General features: G+C 38.4%; 1 protein-coding gene and 1 long non-coding RNA gene across 4 annotated transcripts in view; one reads left to right on the forward strand and one right to left on the reverse strand.

Moving 5' to 3' along the window:
- Positions 1-2,252: 2,252 nt before the first annotated feature.
- Positions 2,253-17,410, reverse strand: LOC147916173 (uncharacterized). Its single transcript, XR_015553362.1, has 3 exons — positions 17,224-17,410; positions 3,309-3,405; positions 2,253-3,196 (listed from the first exon to the last, which is right to left on the reverse strand). It is a non-coding gene; the product is annotated as an uncharacterized LOC147916173 (long non-coding RNA).
- A 79-nt stretch (positions 17,411-17,489) lies between these two features.
- Positions 17,490-21,892, forward strand: part of N4BP2L2 (NEDD4 binding protein 2 like 2) — a 76,638-nt gene continuing 72,235 nt past the window's right edge. For all 3 annotated transcript variants that reach the window (XR_015553474.1, XM_087436213.1, XM_087436212.1), the window contains exons 1-2: positions 17,490-17,663; positions 18,997-20,258. Coding sequence is in view for 2 of the 3 variants with exons in the window: in XM_087436213.1 (XP_087292339.1) it covers positions 18,997-20,258 (1,262 nt within the window). In the remaining variant the exon portion in view is untranslated. The remainder of the gene's footprint in view (positions 17,664-18,996; positions 20,259-21,892) is intronic.

The raw sequence follows: 21,892 nt of genomic DNA on the forward strand, positions 1-21,892 counted from the left end.
CCCAAACAAATACACAAGTGCCTTTTGTTTTGTGGATTTTCCTGTTAACAATTATAAGGGAAACAGAATTACCAAAGGAACAATTCCAGAGGTTTCACAATTACACAGTGTCACAGCAATGTCTTTTGTTGTGTGCCGTTATAGTGTCCCTTCTGCAACGGCTGCAGGATTATCGCAGCCCTGTCAGATTTCCACTCACAGACCCAGGCTGTTAGGTGGGCAGGACTCTTTTTTTTTTTTATTGTGGTAACTTTGGTTTATAACATTGTATAAATTTCAGGTGTACATCATTATACTTCTATTTCTGCATAGATTACATCATGTTCACCACCCAAATACTAATTACAATCCATCACTACACACGTGTGCCTAATCATCCCTTTTACCCTCCTCCCTCCCCACTTCCCCTCTGGTAACCACCAATCCAATCTCTGTCTCTAAGTGTTTGTTTGTTGTTGTTTTTATCTTCAACATAGGAGTGAGATCATACGGTATTTGACCTTCTCCCTCTGACTTATTTTGCTTAGCATAAAACTCTCAATGGGGCAGGACTCATTTTTCCCCAAAGGCCCTTCTGCCCAGCACAGGTACCAGAACAGGAAATTTCTAGAGAACAACTGAGTACAATACCAAAGTGAAATGTTTCCCAGCAAAGGACTGGAAAAAAGCAAGCTACAAGAGCATGTGTAGGGACCATCCCATTTTGTGAAAAGAAGGAGCAGAAAGAAAAAAGAAGCAAAGAGGAAACCCCTTATATATATGTATATATTTGTATAAACATGGAGAATGAATTGGAAGGAGACATTCCATGATGTTAACATTACTTACCTCAGAGAAGTTGGGTGGACTGAGGCTGGTGGGGAGATGATTGGCTTTTCCTTTAAATACCTTTGTGTTTTCAACTTTTTACAATGAGTATACATTACATGCAGTTCTTTCAAGTTCAATTACATTTTATAGCATTGTTTTACAGTGATCAAACTTAAAATTTTTATAATAATTTTAACTTGAACACTTTGAAATCCTCCTAAAATTAAATTTATTCATGTATTTTCTACAAGACATACTTCTGCTTTAAGTTTAGAGTTAACATAGTTATGGTTAAGAGTGTGGACTTTGAAGGCAGATTGCACGATTTTGAATGCTGGCTGTGCCTCTTACTAGCTCTATGACCTTGAGTAAGTTGTAGTTATAAAACCCTTCTGAGCCTCAGTTTCTTGGTTTGTAAAATAGGGATGATAATAGGATCTACTTCACAGGACTGTTTGGGAGATTCAATGAGTCAACCACATAATGCATTCAGAATAGTGTCTGGCACAGAATAAGCACTACATGTTAGTTACTTTTAAATTCTCTGGGTTGAGAACCCATTACTTATGAACATAGATTATAGAAGCTGAGCCTTTTGAAATAGTCTTTTTTATTGCCACAGTACTAAAAATCTCTGTAGTAATATATTGTGCAAATGCTCATAAAACTGCTATGCAGTATGAATTTTAGGTAACATGCTATCTATAACAACTACAGTAAAAGCTTGACTATGTACTAGATGTTTAAATTATAATAGAGGAAGGTTCTCAGGTTATAGTGCATGAATAATAAACATGGAACAAAGGAGGCAGCAAGAACACTTTTACACACAAATCAAATTCAGCACAACATCAACGGGTGTTTAAGGATTGCAAAATGGTCCAGCATTGTGGGATGGGCTGTGGGAGGAGCCTAGTGGGTGCAGAGATGTGGATGTGCTGAGGAGGCAATAGTAGGTAGCCTTGGTGCTGCCTTCTGGAACACTTCACCAGATTCTTCACAACCAGAAAGGCGGAAACAGGCAAAGGACATTGCCCATGGACTGTCTTTCCTTGTTAAATAAATAGGTCTTCCTTTCAGATAATGTCCTAAGGAATATGACTTTTCTCTTCTTCATCCCTTTGCCTCTTCACCATGACCTTTTCCCCATCTGCCCCATGCTTGACCTGTCTACAGCACTCATCACTCTCAGCTGGCACTGTCCCCCTCCCTAATGCTCCCTTCTGGGGCACTTTGCTACACTTGTCCCCCTATTCCTTTTACTGTGCAGTGGCTCTTTGGATCCCTCATCTCTGAACAGAGGTACACACAGCTTAATCTTTTTTAAAATGTTGATTCATTTAATAGTTAAATATGCATACACACATTCACATGATTTAAAATTCAAAGGTACTAAAGAGTATTCTGTGAAAAGTCTGCTTTCTCACCCCCAGCCCCTCCCCAAAAGCAACCAATGTGTTTCATGTATTCCTCCCAGAGACATTTTATACACACATATGTGTGTGCCTATATATTGCATGTGTGTACATATACACATTCATAAATATGCACATTTTTCCATCTTTTTTACACATAGTAGCATACACTACACACTCTTAAGCATCTTGATTTTCTCAAATAACAACATAACTCAAAGATCATTCTGGGGTTGGCCTGGTGGTGTAGTGGTTAAGTGCACACGCTCCACTGTGGCGGCCTGGGGTTCGGATCTCGGGTGTGCACTGATGCACCACTTGTCAAGCCATGCTGTGGTGGTGGAAGGAAGATGGGCATGGGTGTTAGCCCAGGGCCAATCTTCCTCAGCAAAAAGAGGAAGATTGGCAGATGTTAGCTCAGGGCTGATCTTCCTCACACACACACAAAAAGATCATTCTATATAAATACAGAAAGAACTTCCTCATTCTTTTTTTCTGCTACATAGTATTCCATTGTGTGAATGTACCACCATTGTTTAATAAGTCTTCTGTTGATGGACATTAAGTTGTTTTTAAATTTTTCTTCTTAATGTCAAGAACTAGTTCTGAGCTTCTTGTTTTTCTGATTCTATGTGTTTTCCCCTGGAGTATCTCATTCAGTTATAGCTTTACTGATCATTAGGCACTAGGTAGCGGACAACCAAATTATCTCCTGCTCTGTTTTCTTTCCTGACCTAAGTCACACATTTCCAACTGCCTATTAGGAATCTCATTTAGAAGAATCCACTCTCTCAAACTAAACATATCTAAAATAGAAAATAATCTTCCCTGCCCATCCCATTTTGCTTGTGTTAATTTTATCTGGGATATATAGCATTTATTCACAATTCCCCTCACTTATCTACACACACCCATGCTGCTGTTGCCACGTTTGTGATGTTCCATTCTTCAGCCCACAACCAAGTACTGTCCTAGAAAGAGAAAAACCAGAGTTGTACGGTTGTATGGTTGGATGGAGATACCCAAGAGACCATTAGATTGAATGTGTGAATACCCAATCTTGAAATGCCATTTGAGTTATACCTCCCATCTCATCACTGAGAACCTTCAGAAGGTGTTCTTGTAAGTTCCATGTGGATCAGTTCATCTTTTATCTCCTTTGGTTTTAGAGATAGCCAACCTGAGGGAATCAAAATCAACTGGTAACAAGGGTGAGGTTTCTGATACTAAAACAGCCTATTAAGGTAGGGTAGGACCACCTCAATGAGAACAGCAGGGGGGAACCTCCTTGTCTTCAGTTCTAAGGCATGACACCTGTGATGTGCAGTGGCACAGCCCTTTATCTCTTTCCTATAGCCCTATGAAATAAGGAGAGTACTTGCTCAGGAGAAGATGGTCATCACAGCACTGGAATGTTACAAGAAACTAAACAAGTGCAAGACCCTAGAATGAACTGCAGCAGAGACATCAGCACCATCCTACTGAGGGAAAACATTGTGGCAGCATAGAAACACTTCCCAAATGAAACAGGGAAGGTAAGTACAGATGCAGGAGTCACACAAGAGCAGAAAGACCTTGGATAAGAGAGAGTGCTGGGAGCCTAGCACGTTTTATTTTTAAGTAATAAATTATATACATGGCTATATTTATAAATGGGTGTCTAACTTTTCATCTTCCATGGGTGGGTTTAAATACATTGGGTGAAGATTTTAATTTCTGGAGAGAATCCTGTGTTGGAACATCTATGGCTTAGTTGAATGTAAAAATGAGAGTCTAGCTTCCAGTTTAAAATGGAAGCCAGGAAGGATGCCACAAATAGCCCAGATATTCTGAGGAATTTTTTGGAAGATATAAAGCTGATAAGATTGACTAAATATAGAGTTAATAAACCACACAATAACTTGTACATACTTAACGTGTACAATTTGGATGTTTTGACATACATATTCATCTGTGAAAGCAACAACACAAACAAGATAAAGAACATATCTATTGCCCCGGAAAGTTCTTTGTGCCCCTTTGCAGTCCCTCCCTCCTACCTCTAACTCCCAATCCATCTAACCCCTCCCCTCATCCCTAGGCAACAGTTGATTTGCTTTTTGTCACTAGACATTAGTTTACATTTTCTAGAACTTTAGATGAAGGGAATCATACTGTATGTACTCTTTTTTGCCTGGCTTCTTTCACTCAACAATGTTATTTTGAGAGTCATCCATGTTTTGTATGTATCAATAGTTCTTTTTTTGTGGAATAGTCTTTCATTATATGGACATACCAATTTACTTATCTATTGACCTGTTGAGGCATATTTTCCAATATCCATTGTTTCCAACATTGGACCATTACAAATAAAGTTGTTTCAAACATTTTTTCATCTGTGTACAAATATTTGTTTGGATATATGTTTTCATTTCTCCTTGGTAAATACCTAAGATTGGAATGGCTGGATCACATGGTCATGGATATACAACTTCTTAAGAAACTACCAAACTATTTCCCAAGTGGTTGTACCATTTTACATCCACCATTAATGCATGAGAATTCCAGTGGCTCCACATCCTTGCCAACACTTGTTATGGTCAGTCTTTTACTTTTAAGCATTTTAATAGACATGTAGTAACATATATCATTGTGATTTAATTTGCACTTTTCTCATCACTAATGATATTGAGCATCTTTTCATGCTTATTTTCCATTCATATACCTTCTTTGGTGAAGTGTCTATTCAAATTTTTGCCTATATTTTAAAAATTAGGTTTTATTATCATTGGGTTTAGAGAGTTCTTTATATTCTGGATGCACATCCTTTAGCAGATATGCAGTTTGCAAAAATTTTGTGCCAGTCTGTGGCTTGTCTTTTTATACTGTTAATAGTGCCTTTCAAAGAACACAAATTCTTAATTATCATTTGCTATTGTTTATCCAACATTTATCCATTGTTTTCTTTTATGGGCATGCTTTTGATGTTCAATATAAGAAATCTGCTTAATCCAAAGTAAAAAATTGTTTTTCCTATATTTTCTTTCAGAAGTTTTATATTTTGGGGATTTATATTAAGGTCTATAATACATACTGTGCTATTTCTGAATATGGTACAAATTACGGATCTTAATTCTTTCTCTTTTCTTTCTTTAAATATGGATACGCAATTGTTTCAGGACCATTGGTTATAAATTTGCTCACTATTTATATACCCGAAAAAGTCTCTATTTCACCCTTGTTTTTGAAATATAGTTTCACTGGATATAGAATTATAAGTTGACCATTTTTTTCTTTCATTAATTTAAAGATGTTTCTCGACTACATTGCATTTTTATTTTCTATTTTTGTGTTAGTTTTCCTTCTTCTTGACTAGACTGTAAGACCTCAGAGTGAAAGATCATGTGACTTCATGATTTGAACAGAGCAGGCCTTTTATAAATGTTTGCTGATTTGACTCGCTCCCTGTTTCATGTAAACCAAGTCTATCTTCTATCAATCTCTTGGTCACCTGGCCTTTTTTTTTTCGTGAGAAAGATTAGCCCTGAGCTAATATCCGTTGCCAACCCTCCTCTTTTTGCTGAGGAAGATTGGCCCTGGGCTAACATCCTTGCCTATCTTCCTCTACTTTATATGGGACACCACCACAGCACGGCTTGACAAGTGGTGCATTGGTCTGCCCCCGGGATCCAAACCTGTGAACCCTGGGCCGCCAAAGTGGAGCGAACAAACTTCACCGCTATACCACTGGGCTGGCCCCCACCTGGCTCTTTTTCAAGGATTAGTATTTCTTGTGACTTCCCAAGTCCTTTTTTCCTCTTCCTATCAACTTCCTTGATAAATGATGAAACAATGTCCTATTTTTCATTTATTCAACAAATATTTATTGAGCATCTACTATTTGCCAAGTAATATGCCAGTTGTTGGAGATGAAGCTGTGAACAAAGCAGACCAAGCCATTTTCTTCATGAGGACCACCTTTCATTGGGGGAGACAGACAATGAATAAACAAACAAACAAATAAATAAAATAATTACAGGGCCAGCCCCGTGGCTTAGTGGTTAAGTGCACACACTCTGCTGCTGGCGGCCTGGGTTCGGATCCCGGGCGCACACTGAGGCACCGCTTCTCCAGCCATGCTGAGGCCACGTCCTGCGTACAGCAACTAGAAGGATGTGCAGCTATGACATACAACTATCTACTGGGGCTTTGGGGGAAAAAAATAAATAAATAAATAAAAATTATAAATAAAATAATTACACGTAATTTGTGCAATGAGAAAACTAAAGGACATGCTGTGATGAGAATGACAAGGAAACACACTATGAATAGAAAGATCAGGAAAGTCTTTAAGAAGAGACAATTTCAGCAGAGACTGGAGGAAGAACATGGAAGAATAAATTGCATATTTGGGGATGTGGGAGAAGTGAGAGGAATCTGGAAGGTCTGGCTCCAATTTGGGGCAAGGTATTTGGAATTTGGTCAGGACTGGCTACATAATTTGCAGGTCCCAGTGCAAAAAAAAAAATGCAGAGCCCCTTGTTCAAAACACAGCAAAAAGTTACCATCAAAGGTAAAAAGATATAAAACTTTTTCCTGTCTTGGTGGTTATTACTTGCTATTTAATGCTGTGCTCCCTTGGACATGGGGATACTCACAGGGCAAGTGTAGACCCTCACAGGTGCCAGGTGCTCTGCCCTTTGACTTAACATGTATGTGCATTCGTGCTGGCCTCCTTCTCCTTCTGGAGCATGCTCCATAAGCCACTGGACTTACAAACCACTAATTCAAAGATTAAACTATTAAGAATTTTAAGATGGCAATCACAGAGCACTAAACCCCATCCAGGGTGCCATTCTAATCATAGGCTCCATGCAACTGAATGGGTTGCACACTGTTAAGGACTGAATGTTTGTGTGTCTCCAGAATTCATATGTTGAAATCCTCCCCCCCAGTGTGATGGTATTTGGAAGTAGGGGCTTTGGGAGGTAATTAGGTCATGAGTGTGGAGCCCTCATGAATGACATTAGTGCCCTTATAGGAAGAAACACCAGGAAGATGTTTCTCTCTTTGCCATGTGAGGATAAAATGAGAAGACAGTGATTTGCAAACCAGGAAGCAGATTCTGGATTTGCCTTCACTAGATGCTGGATTTGCCAGTGCCTTGATCTTGGACTTCCTAGCCTCCAGAACTGTGAGAAATAAATGTTTATTGTTTAAACAACCCAATCTATAGTAATTTGTTATAGGAGCCCTGATGGACTAAGACCTATGCCCATGAAGCTGGCCCTGCATCGGGATCATCATTAAATGAACAGAAAGATTGAAAAATGTGGTCTGCAATTTTTGTGTTATAGAATTATTTTTCCCTTAGAAACAATCTAAATTTCCAACAGGAGGGAAATGCTTAAGTATACCATTACATGTAGGTTATGGGTAATTATTTGACCATTAGCCATGACTGTAAACATTTTATTTATTTATTTATGTTTTGTGAGGAAGATCAGCCCTGAGCTAACATCCATGCTAATCCTCCTCTTTTTGCTGAGGAAGACCGGCTCTGAGCTAACATCTATTGCCAATCCTCCTCCTTTTTCTTTTTTCCCCCTAAAGCCCCAGTAGATAGTTGTACGTCATAGTTGCACGTCCTTCTAGTTGCTGTATGTGGGACACGGCCTCAGCACGGCCGGAGAAGCGGTGCCTCGGTGCACGCCCGGGATCCGAACCCGGGCCGCCAGCAGCGGAGCGTGCGCACTTAACCGCTAAGCCACGGGGCTGGCCCAAAAACATTTTAATCATATGGAAAAAATGGTTATGCTATGTTGGTAATTGAAAGAAGTAGGATTTTTAAAAATTGAATTCTGATTCTGTGATCCAAGCTACATAAAGAGAAGAAAGATGCACAGAAAATCTGAAAGGAAAGATGCCAAAATCTTGTTTCTCTGGATGGTAAACCGACATATAATACTTTTAACATCTCTCTGGGGCCTTTTGTCATTTTTTTGGCTGTCTAGTATCCAATTCCACCCTTCCCAATAGTATAGCCATCTCCCTGGTGGAGAATACCACATTGTATGTCGTCTTGGGGCTGGGCGGGTGGGGGCGGGTAGAGCTGCAAAGAAAGCTAAAGGGGCCAGGTTTACAATCTCCCCCCCTCTCTGGTACAATCAATGTATGGGCACATGACCTAGGATTTGGATAATCAAATGTTTCTCCTGGGATTTTGCATCTTGATCTAATGTTGAAAGGCTATGGAGATGGTCAAAGACTCACTGCAAGCAACATTCACTGCACTTCTGACAAGACTTTTCTGCTGATGTACTTACTGTTGCTGTGGTTCCTGCAGGGAGCCTTTCTTGCACAACCCTTGCATCAGTCCATTCATTTCCACACTGGGTCTCTGGCTAGTCCTGGGTTCTGTGTCCTCTGATATCTTTTCTATAAATTCTCTTCTGCTTGATCTAGTCAGAGTTGGTGTCTATGGCTAGCCCCAAGTTATATAACTTCTTTATTCTTTCCATATTTCCACATTTTCTGTGATAACAGTGTATCACTTTAATAAAATAGAGGAAAAAAATTTTAAACATGAAAAACACTACCAAACCATCCCCCAATCACTCTCCTCTCAGCAATGTTAGACAATGACTGAGTTAACAATAAATTGAGCTTCTGCATTTCTAGGTTATACAAAAATAAATGTCATCTTTATGTAATGAAATGTCATTATTTTTTAAAATAGAGTTTACTGCATGGTAACTACAAATATTTACAATGGAAAAATCAATAGATCACATCACTGATGGAAAACTGGTGAAGGCATAAAAGTCATATATGAGGTTTTATAGAAGCTGTATATTTTTTAAAAAACCAAATATATCGACTAGTTCTTCTGAAAGATTGCTTACAAGGTATACTTTCCAATGACCTTGGCACTAAACGGCCAAAAAAGATGTTATTTCTACAACTTCTGATTAGAAGCACAAATGGCTTCATGTACAAAATCAATAAAAATTTGTGGGAATTAATTATATTCCATGAAATAAAACTATAAAATATTTTACTGCTTAAATTAATTTAACCCAGGGCCAGCCCCATGGCTTGGCGGTTGGGTGCGCGCGCTCCGCTGCTGGTGGCCCGGGTTCCGATCCCGGGCACGCACCGACACACCACTTCTCCGGCCATGCTGAGGCCGCGTCCCACATACAGCAACTAGAAGGATGTGCAGCTATGACATACAACTATCTACTGGGGCTTTGGGGGGAAAATAAATAAATAAATAAAATCTTTAAAAAATTAATTTAACCCAACCCTCTGAAATTTCCTGTTCTAGATATAGAAATTAGCAAATGCAGATTTTCTCTATGAATAGGATAAAAATTAATGTGGCTTTGTAGCAAGATAGTTTTATTTTAAGAAGAGTTTCAGATTTTATTTATTTTATTTTTTTCCCCCCAAAGCCCCAGTGGATAGTTGTATGTCGTAGCTGCACATCCTTCTAGTTGCTGTATGCGGGACTCGGCCTCAGGATGAACGGAGAAGTGGTGCCTCGATGCGCACCCGGGATCCGAACCCGGGCCACCAGCATCGCAGCGCGCGCACTTAACCACCAAGCCACAGGGCCGGCCCAAAGAAGAGTTTCCTTAGGGTTCATTGAAAAGAACTGCTTATCTCTTCTTTCATTTTTTGGTATCATTTTATTTGTGTGAAGTCCGGTATGCCATATCCATTGTAAAGTTTTGGTTTTTCCATGAAGACTGACTGAAAGATTAGTAGGGGTAATAAAGCCCATCACTGGAAAATGTACTTGTTAGAAGATCTAATGATGGGCAGACCAAGGCCTGCACCAACTTGAGAAACTAGCTGGCCACTGCCTTGGTCTCATTACACCTGTGTCATTACTCTCTTCCTTGCTATCACCACTGCTAGTGAAAAACTTTCTCTCTTGCTTCTCTGTTTAGGATTTACTCTCACTGTCACTTTCAAGGACAAGTGCACTAAGCACCATAAGGAAATAAATGTATTGTTTTCTTATTTATAAAAGGATTTGGTGTCATTTTGGGAGCAGGGCAATATAAATCAGACAGGCAGGAGAAATGAACTGGGGCTTGGCTTAAGACCTGTTGCAAGTTGTCTGTAATTTATTTTCAAATACTTTGGCATAAACAATGTGATATTAACGTGTGCATGTTAGTTTAAATTTACACCCTAAGGGTGGTCTGTACCCTAATCAGGAATATATATTTCAGAGATGGTTAGCTAACATTTAATAAGAAGGCTTTTCTTTATGAATATGATATAAAAACAAGATGGCTCCAAAGTATTGGTAAACTCTCATTTTGCAGACATGAATAATTTCAAGGAGGCAGAAAACAGGAGGGCCCTAAGGAAACCAATGCATGCCATATGAAGCATTCTAGTGGGCTAAGATTTTTCTTTGGCTATATACAAAAGTTCAAAGATGGTGCACACCAAGAGTAGTACTGACTTATAAGAATATTAATGGGAAAGTTAAAGTTCTACATGAACAAAAATGCGAGGATATCAAAATATGGCTTATTAAAGAATGTTCAGAGAAAGAAGATCCAAGGAGACTGGGAAAGTAGAACTCCTCAACTATTTTGTTTCTAATTTCTCCATCGGTGACTAATCTTTGACACCAAAACCTGATTAAGATATGACAAAAAAAATTACAAACCAACATCACTTACGAACACTAATGCAAAAATTCTAAAAAAAATATAGTGAACAGGGGCTGGCCTGGTGGCATCGTGAAGTTCAGTGCGTTCTGCTTTGGCAGCCTGGGTTCGCAGGTTTGGATCCCGGGCATGGACCTACATCACTCGTCAGCCACACTGCAGCAGTGACCCACATATAAAAAATAGAGGAAGATTGGCACAGATGTTATCTCAGGGCTAATCTTCCTCAGGAAAAAAATATATATATATATATATATATACACACATAGTGAACAATCTCAGTTACTACATTAAGAAAACATGTATTATGACGAACCGGGATTTATACCAAGCATGAAATTATGGTTCAACATTAGGAAATACTAATATAATTCTCCTGAGGGAAAAATATATATATATGTGTGTGTATATATATATATATATATCCTAAAGCCAGAATCTTATTTAATGGAGAAACACTAAAGACATTTCCACTAAAGTCAGGAACAAGGCAAGGATGATCACTATGTCCATTACTATATTGTGCTGAAAGTATTAGCCAATGCAATTAGAGAAGAGAAATCAATTAGAGGTATAAGAATTGAAAAAGAAGAAGAAAAAATGATCTCCGTTTACAGATGACATGATAGTATACCTATCAAACCCTAGAGAATCAATGCTAAAACTAACTCAAATAATAAAACAATTCAGTGAGATAGCAGGATATGAAATTAATATAAAAAACAACAGCCTTAACCTACACAAATAATAACAAGTTAGAAGATCTCATGAAAGAAAAAAATCTCATTTACAATAGCAACAAAAAAGATAAAATACTTAGGAATAAACTTAACCATAAATGTTCAAAACCTATGTGAAGGGCATTATAAAATATTCCTGACACAAAAATTGACTTGAACACATAGAAAGATAACCATTCTCAGTTAGGATGTGTCAATATTACCTGTATATCAGTTCTCCTTTAAGTTAATTTATGAATATAGTACAATCTCAATTTTAAAAATACCAAAAAGCTTTTTCTTAGAGCTGGGTAAATTGATACAAAAGTTTATATGGAAAAATACACTTAAGGATATCTTAAGGATACCTAGGGAATTACTAAAAAGGAAAAGCTATTAGGGAGGGGGGCTGATAAGCCCTACAAGATACAATTAAAATAGTGTAGTACTGCCACATGAACAGACAGAAAGACCAATTGAATAAAATAGAAAATCCAGGCTCATGTGGACATTTAACATATGATAAAAGTGATATCTCAAGCCACTGGTACAAAGATGGACTGTTTAATAAATCACATTGAGGAAAAACACTAGGAATTCATTTTTTATATCATATATAAGTATAAACTCCAAATGGATTGGAGATCTAGCAGAAAGCATGAATGAATTTCTCTTAACCTCTGTGTAGGTGAAAGTTTTCTGGCTATGACTTAAAGTCTAGATGTAATAAAAGAACGATGAGTTTTACCAAAAAAATTTAAAAAAAAAATTTTTTACATGGGAAAAAAATCCAAGCACAGTAAAAAGACACATAAATAAGGAGAAGGTATTGTAAGAAATATGCCAGAAAAAGGGCTAATATCCCCAATATATAAAGACATTTTTAAATAGAGTAATAAAAGATTTTACAAATTCAATAAAACATGAGTCAATGACAGACAGTCCAAAAAAAGATACAAAAATCACCCTCACTCATAATAAGACAAATGTAAATTAAAACTACGCTGACATACCATTTCTCACTCATTATGTTGGAAAAAGTTCAGGTAAATTGGCACTTTCATATATTGCTGGTGGGAATGCAAAATGATACAACCTTTACAGAAGAGAATTTGGCAATATGTAGTACACATGGATTTACTCTTTGATCTAGCAATCCCACTTCCAGGAATTTACTCTAAAGATAGACCTCCTAAAATATAAAAACACAAGGTTACTTATTGTAGCATTATTTATAATTGCAAAATATTGGATACTACCTAAACAGCCAAGCATCAGATTTGAAGTAAATAAACTATGATACATCTACACAATGGAGTACTATGCAGCTGTAAAAAAGAATGAAGATCTCTACAAGTCCATGCAAAGTGATCTCCAGAAGATACTGTTAACTGAAAAAAATAAAATGCAAAACAGCATGTACAGTATGTTCACTTTGGAGAAAGAAAAGAGAAATAAGAAAACATAGGGCTGGCCCCATGGCTTAGCGGTTGAGTACGTGTGCTCCGCTACTGGCGGCCCGGGTTCGGATCCCAGGCGTGCACCGACGCACCGCTTCTCCGGCCATGCTGAGGCCGTGTCCCACATACAGCAACTAGAAGGATGTCCAGCTACGACATACGACTATCTACTGGGGCTTTGGGGGAAAATAAATAAATAAATAAATAAATAAAAAACAAAAAAAACCCCATACATTTATCTGCTTATTTTTGTAGAAAGAAACACAAGAAGAATAAATCAGAAAACAAAAAAATTGTATACATATAACGGGTGGTAGGAAAAAGGATTGAAAAGATAGGGGAGAGTGGTATCTCTCCGAGTATACCTTTTCATATGGTTTCGATTTTTGGAAGCATTATTAGTCTACATAATTTCAAAAGCAAAATGAAGTCATCAATAGTGGAAGGAAAAATAAACTAAAACTAGAAATAGAAGAAAACGAATGCAAAAGACGACATGGAGACACAGGGAGGAGAAGACTGACCATCCACAAGCCAAGGAGAGGCCTCAGGGGAAGCCAACCCTAGTGTTCCAAGCACCCACTGTGCGTTCAGAACTGCCTGAGGCTCGGAGGACGCAAGGAGAATGCCTGCTGCGGGCGCTGCCCGGAGACATACTGCTCTTGGAGTGAGGAATGTGATGTGATGACCCCAGGGCAGAGAGTCTGTGCTGATAGCCATCATCAATGACAACTGAAAGATCTGGGTAGAGGGTGTTGCTCCCTCTTTGATGCATACCAAGTGAAACAAAAGACTGCCAGGAACTAACACCAGAGAGATGACCCCACCCTGGGACCAGATGCCTCCCACGCCTGGAGACCAGCCCTCTATATAACTGGCCTGTAGTCTTTGTTCTGTAAGATGGTTCTTTCAGACATAGTCGGCCATCCTCCCCCTTGCTAGCAAGCTGTAATAAACTGCCCTTTCTCTGCCACCGTCAAAAAAAAAAAAAAAAAAGAAAGAAAATGAACGCAAGTGCATTACAAATGATTAACGTAAAACCACTGACGTGGGATAGGGTGGGATGAGAGAACTAATCCAAGTAAGTTTTGCACATAGTACTTTGACTTTCAACCCTCAATCTAGGGGAGAAAAACTACAAACAAGGCTTGAATCCTTTTTAGTAGGTTTGCTTTTGTAATTATAGGAATGTAGCAATTCTGAAACTATTTTATGTGCAATGTAAGTAAATGCGTTGTTGCTATTAGGAAATAAGGTTCTCACTGTTGAACAAGGCAGATACAAATATGAAATGGGGAAGGCAACAAAGAACATGTGGAATTGGATTGAAATTGTAAGTACCAATATTCATGACTTCTTATAATTTTATTTATTTATTTATTTTTCCCCCAAAGCCCCAGTAGATAGCTGTATGTCATAGTTGCACATCCTTCTAGTTGCTGTATGTGGGACGCGGCCTCAGCGTGGCCGGAGAAGCAGTGCGTCGGTGTGCGCCCGGGATCCGAACCCGGGCTGCCAGCATCAGAGCGCACGCACTTAACCGCCAAGCCACGGGGCCGGCCCCATGATTTCTTTTTTTTTTTTTTTTTTTTTAATTTTTGTTTATTGCAGTAACATTGGTTTATAACATTGTAAAAATTTCAGGTGTACATCATTGTACTTCTATTTCTGCATAGATTACATCATGTTCACCACCAAAATACTAATTACAACTCATCACCACACACATGTACCGAATTATCCCTTTCACCCTCCTCCCTCCCCCCTTCCCCTCTGGTAACCACCAATCCAATCTCTGTCCCTATGTGTTTGTTTATTGGCCAACAGACACATGAAAAGATGTTCAAAATCATTAACTATCAGGGAAATGCAAATCAAAACTACAATGAGATATCACCTCACGCCCGTCAGAATGGCTATAATTAACAAGACAGGAAACAACATGTGTTGGAGAGGATGTGGAGAGAAGGGAACTCTCATACACTGCTGGTGGGAGTGCAAACTGGTGCAGCCACTATGGAAAACAGTATGGAGATTCCTCAAAAAATCAAGGATAGAACTACCATATGATCCAGCTATTCCACTGTTGGGTATTTATCCAAAGAACTTGAAAACACCAATTTGCAAAGGTACATGCCCCATGACTTCTTAAATGAAAAAAATATACATCTATTCCCCTCTCCTCAACTTCTGTCTTCTGAGGGCCTAAAAGCAATAATACCCCAGCATCAATAAGCACACTTAGTGCCAAAGTCTTAGCTTCTAAATACCGTTCTCTAATAAAAAACAGAAGAAACCAAGGCTTTTGGAGAAATTGTTGATTCCAGGACAGGAGTAATGAATGTACAAGACAAGCCTGGAAAAGCTTACTGTGCCACAGGTAAGGAAGTGCTTAATGTGCAGGTCAAAAGGAGCCAAGCTGCGTTGACCAAATCTCAGATAATTTGAGCATCAAAATAAATAAGGATGAGGGAGAAGAGACAAATCTCCCATGCAGAAGAATTCCAAATAAATTACGTAATACTGTAATGAAGGGGGAGCATAACAACTTACTCTAGAAATGTGTGCTGTGCACGGTGACTTCCTTCCAAGGAGTCCAGTATGGAAAGGGGAAAAAAGAGCAAATTTACATTGGAGAAACCTGCCAAACACTACGTTTTGGTGATCAAGTTCAACATAAACAATCATAAATTATGTTGGCAGTGTGCACCCTTGCTATGACATGATGAAAATGACACTTTACCTCTGTGATCTTCCTCACAAAAACCCATAACCCCAGTCTAATCATGAGGAAAACATCAGATAAATTCTAATAGAAAGGCATCCTGCATGATACCTGACCAGTTTTCCTCAAAATTGTCAAGGTCATCAAAAACAAGTAGAGTCTGAGAAACTGTCACAGCCAACAGGAGCCTAAGGAGAAATGACAACTACATATAACACAGTATCCTGGAACAGAAAGGACATTAGGTAAAAACTAAGGAAATCTAAATAACTATGGACCATAGTTAATATTAATGTATCAATATTGGTTCATTAATTATAACAAAAATAAGGAGGGCTCTTCTTTATAGCAGCATCAGGACTAATAAATATGGAGGGCTTGAAGGAGTCAAAAAAAAAAATCAACAATTTGTAACCATCATTGTAAAGATGGGTTGCAGCAAGAATCAATAGAAGCTGAACCACAAAGTAGAGTTTAATTAGGAGTAAGATATTTGCTTGGTCTCAAAGAATCTCCTCACAGATTCCTCAGTAGTTGCAAGGGGGAAAATATACAGTGGAGAAACTGGACACCTTGATTGAGTGGTAAAGCTTAACATCACCTTATAATGGATAGACATTCCTGTGCCTCTGGCTGTAATATCCTGAGGACACAACTTCACTTATGTCCTTGTTTCCATAGAGGATGCATAACTTGAATCTAATCACAAGGAAACATCAGACCAAGGTCGATATCGGAATTTGTATTTGAGGAAGATTCTTTGCAAGGGGATGCATTGCTTTGGCGAGCCCTCTTGGTCATAAGGCTGTTGTTACATAATCAATGCAAATATTCCAGACTGTGATTGTAATTCTTATATTTATAAATCAGAACGCTATCGCAACAAAAGATTTATTTAAACATGAAGACATTAGCAGTTTCCTTTGTGGGACAAAAAAAGAATGCAAAGGAGGGAGCGGGTCTAGAGAGCGGGGAGGTGGCGGGAAGAGAGAAGGGACCCTGAGCTGAGGATTGCCCGTTGTTCGGTTTGTATTTATTTCTAATTTAACAAACACTTACACAGCACATTTTTATCAGGCGCTGTTCTAAGCGCTTTTCACAAATTGACTTTTTCAATGGTAATGCTCAGTAATTGGTCTTTATCTCCCAAAACAAAACAAAACACAGATATGACACGAAATAATTTTCTCATAAGTCTTTTTTCTGTTATCAAAGCTCTGCTGCAGTGATTCTCTCCTTCGACAAAAGAACAGGAAACTACAATTACCGAAGGGTTTTTCGTTGAAACGTCGGCAACCCTACTTGGCGATACCAAATGTTCTATTCCCTTTGAAAAGCTTGATTCTTTGTCTCCTAGAAAGCCTTAAAAGCATGCACTGAGAACAGCTATCGTATTCGTTTGGGGTGCCAGGCACTCACGTTCTCCTTTCGTTTATGGGTAAACCCCAGAGAAGGTTGCAGCCTTTTTTCGCCAAACTTAATATTTCTAAATAACTTCCTCGCTCCAGATCTATGAACTCGTTCCGGTCTGCGATTGTTGCCGTTAGTGCGTATCTCACGCAGTGGATTCTGGGAGACCAAGTCTCGTTACGGTGAGGTTTCCAGGCCGGGTGTGAACGCCAGACTTCAATTCCCACAATGCCTGGCGCGAATCCGTAATTCTTGCCGGGGTAACCGTGAGGTGGCCGCCATCTTGCGTACGGAGGGACGACTTGTCGCTGAGGGTTGGGCTTTTAGTCCCTCTGGGTCTTTGCGTTGAGACCGTGTCTCCGCGTTTCTTGCACCTTTTCAGAGGCTCGTGTCTTTGTAGAAGAAGGTTTTATTGGGAGGTAAAGGTCAATGCAGAGCTGTAGTATAAGGTGAGTAAACACCCTGTTTTAAGTGAGGGTGGGGTAGCGGTGGTGTCGTTTTTCGGTTTCTTGTTTCTTCCATTAGCGACTGGGGTTCTTGCCGGCGCTAGGCCGGACCCTTTAGATCAGCCGTAAACATAGAAGCCCAGCGTGAACCTTTCAGCCTTGGACGTCTCTTGAATTCCTAGACCGAACATGTGTCCGGTGGGACGAAGAAACTGGGTGACGCACTTTTTGCCCGGGCTGCCCTCTTTGGAGGTCGGGAGGCCACGGGGCTTAGGTTGTGTATAGACCACGCTCTGTTAACGCATCCCCTTGTTCTTCCTTGGGGCTTTTCCGATATTTCGAATGAGGCATTGAGAAGCTGAGAGGTGACTTGGGAAGGAGCTGTCTCCGGGTGGACTGCATTCTTTACAGTTATCTCTTCCTTCCGCCTCTCTACGGCCTACCTGTATCATTCTCTAGTTCGTCTTTTTTGCTCTTTTCTTCTTCTCTCGCGTTAGAGAGAGGAAGACCAGAGAGCGGGCAGAATGAAGAAGTATTGAGTGAAACAGGGTTTTGCATTGTATTCTTGAGGGTCACTAAGACATTTCTAAGGGAAGCAGAATTTATCTTCTAGATAGACCAACCATCTGAAAAAGATGAGCGCTTTGATTTTGGGAGTTGCCGGATTTGTGTTCTAAACACAATGACATATTTGCGTCATTCTCAGTGCAACTGAAGTTATCTTTTTTTTTTTTCCGCTTAAATTAATGCAGTACACCCATTGGGAAACTACTTTTACGCTGACAGGAATAGGGTGAATAATGACTGGCATTTAATCCAACGTTTGATTGCTAAGGAGATGTGGTTGTCTAAGGTTTGGGAGCTGGATTTATTTACTCCTATTTAAATAGGAAGACATTTAAGATGCAATTTATCACAACTAGTTTGCATATGTGTCACTTTGGTTGGCAGATTTACTCTCCTTAGTACACAGTTGTGTATCTGTATCATCAAAATATGTACATTATTGATTCAGCTTCCCAAACTTACTTAAATTCTTTAAGTTCTCTAAATTCAGAAATGAGTCATTTAGGTTAAAAGTGAGATGTATCTTTTTTTAAAAAAGGATATTTACCTTCAATGAGACTCCTCCCTTAAATCATTGTTATAACAATACTTAAATAGTAAGTGGTTATAAAATTACAATTTTATAATTTTTGTATTCTGGGGAATTGTTACCACGATATGGTTATCTCACAAATTTAAATGTCTTTTTCCATTTTCTTGTTTCCAAAGAAACTTTTGTTTAGGTTTCTAAAATATCAGCTATTAATTATATGATTTCTTTGCTCCTCAGATGCCTTATGGTGAAATTTCTGAAGCCAAATCCTTGGGGCATGGGGAAGAACTAATAAGTGAACCATGCTATAAAAAATTGAAGTCAACCGAAGAGGCTTATGTTTTCCCCCATCAGGGTAGTGCTAATTTTCACAGACTCCAAGAGAAAACTGGAAATGATTGGGTCCCTGTGACCACCATTGATGTCAGAGGACATAGTTGTCCTCGGGAGGACAAAACCAAAACTACAGATTTGCTGAAACCTGTGCGTAATGAGATACCTGATAATAGACCAGATGTTACTGAATCCGTTGATTCACAAGTTTTACAAGATACAAGTCCCCCATTGATATCCAAAGATGATGAGATATATAGCACAAGTAAAGCATTTATAGGACCCATTTACAAACCCCCTGAGAAAAAGAAATGTAATGAAAGGAGGAATCAAGCAGACACTATCAATGGTGTAGCTGGCAAAGGAGGACAAGAAGAGAAACAGAAATTTAACTTCAAAAAATCAGAGATTGACAATGAATTATTCCAATTTTACAAAGAAATTGAAGAGCTTGAAAATGAAAAAGATGATTCAGAAGGCAGTTGTAAGGAACCCAAACCCTCTGAGGAACAACTTATTACATATTATCAGGGCCATGATAATAATCTGTTCAAGTCTGAAGAAGAAAAGAAAAGAGATCCTAGTAATGCTCTTGAGTCACATTGTGGTTATCAACAGTATTTGGTGAATGAACCAGGCAAATATCCTTGTAATGGGCAGGTAATACCTACATTTTGTGACGATTCATTTACTTCCTTCAGGCCTGAATGGCAATCAGTGCATTCTTTTATAGTACCCCAAGGTCCGCCTCTTCCTAGTTTTAATTATCATTTAAATATTCAAAGATTCAATGCTCCACCAAATCCACTATCAAATATCTTCCATACCCAAGATGGCTCTCAGATGCGAAACGGCTATTATGTAAATGGTTGTCATGTTAACTGGAATTGTTTAACTTTTGATCAGAACAATGAATATACTGACTATAGTGAGGGTACCAGTAGTGATCGTCCCTCTAGAAATGGCTACAGTGTGCAAGATGGATACGTGAGTAATGGTTTTTGTGAAACCAGTGAAGGATGCTGGAAAGATCCTTCTGTGGACAAGCATAACGGAACAGATAGGTTTACGAACCAGCAGTTTCAAGAGGAAAAATTAAATAAATTGCAGAAGTTACTTATTCTTTTAAGAGGCTTGCCTGGTTCAGGGAAAACAACGTTGTCTCGGTAAGTAAAGGATACCAAGTGAATACTTGGTAATTCATTACTTAAAAAGCATCAATAATAGTTGTAATCAATGACAAATGCTTTCATGTTTCTAGGAGAAAATCTTTAATTTGTTATACTTGAGAATGGCATCTGACAGTGTAAATATTTAAAAAGATGTTACCTGATAGAGGAAAGGAGATTTGGCATATATATTTATATTTATTTATATTTAGATTCTGCTAAGGGCTTTAAAAATAGGTACACCGTGTATAATTATGACAATGATGAAAGCAAATGCTATTTGAGAACTGCTGGCCTTCCCTTTTAAGTAAGCTATTCAAGAAGAGTTGGACTCAGGGTTAGAAGATTTGAGCTTTAATTTGGTTATTTCACTTTATGGCTTTGGACAGGTTTTGCTAACTTGATAGAGTAATACTTATTTTTCTGGAATTATTGTGAGAAGCAAATGAGATAACCCAAGGAAAGGAATTTTGAGCATGTTTTAAGCACTGTGCTGTGTTCATACCATTGATTGGCAGAGGGAACACTTTTTTGGTTTCTTTAAGGAGTTTGAAGTGAGCAATATCTGAGTTAATGGAGTAGAACTGGTGACGTTTTATCATATGACAGAATGTTTCAAATTCCTGTTTATACGTTTTTAAAAAAGAATATTGAATATATTTGTGCAGTTATGAAAAATAGTGCAAAGAAAAACAATACAAATTCTTTGCAGTTTATGTAGGATCTTTCAAGATTTATGCCAGATTAGGAGAAAAATATTTATTTGATATTTTTGGGTGAGGATAAAAAAGTCCAAGGAACCAATTGGTAAATGTTTTATATTTACTTGCAAGATAATCTAAACAAAAGTTTCTTCAGAAGCAAGAAATTAGTGAAAGATTAAATTTATGATATAGACCTTTCAAGCTAGATTGTAAGCTCTGATCTTTGTAAATGAGTTTAAATTTAGGTCTTTGCATTTTGATTCCTTTTACTTTAGTGAAAATTTTGTAGAGAAGATGGAATTTCCACTCTTTAAAAAGGGTGGAAATTAAGATTGAAGTTGTCTCACAAACATGGGCAGTCTTCTAGATTTAGAATATAATATCAGAGAAAAGAAATAGCTGAAATTTGGAAATTCGGTGAAGGGATCTCTTAGCTAGGGCTACCTGACTAAGAGTGGGTATAGAATAAAAGTAAGGAAGAAAAATTAGGTTTGGGACAACAGAGTGGAGTATGTTGAGGCTGAAGGTGAATAAAGTAGGGGTAATTCAGTAGAATTTCAAGGAGCCATAATGGTAGTGGGAGATGACAGTGGTGATTATATATAATATATATATTTCTTTATTTGAGGAATTGGGTATATGTTATAAGAATGGAAGTTACAGTAGCAACTACCATTTGTGTCATGATTTACAGCTTACAAAACTTTCATATATAAAAATCTTGTGAGATGAGTTGTATTTTCATTTTAGAGAAGGAGCAGAGGCTAAAGAGAATAAGTTCATGTTAAGGGACTTGAGAGAAGTTACAAAAACCGGTAAGAGAGAAAATTAGGGGTATAAATGATAGTATGTTTCTTATCTGCTCCCTCACTTTGGTATCTGTTGCATGCATAGCCCTATGCCTGACTTCTGACTTCCAGGAGCTTG

This window comes from Ceratotherium simum, chromosome 10, assembly GCF_057802395.1.
Source record: "Ceratotherium simum simum isolate JZ-2026a chromosome 10, ASM5780239v1, whole genome shotgun sequence".
Lineage (NCBI taxonomy): Eukaryota > Metazoa > Chordata > Mammalia > Perissodactyla > Rhinocerotidae > Ceratotherium > Ceratotherium simum.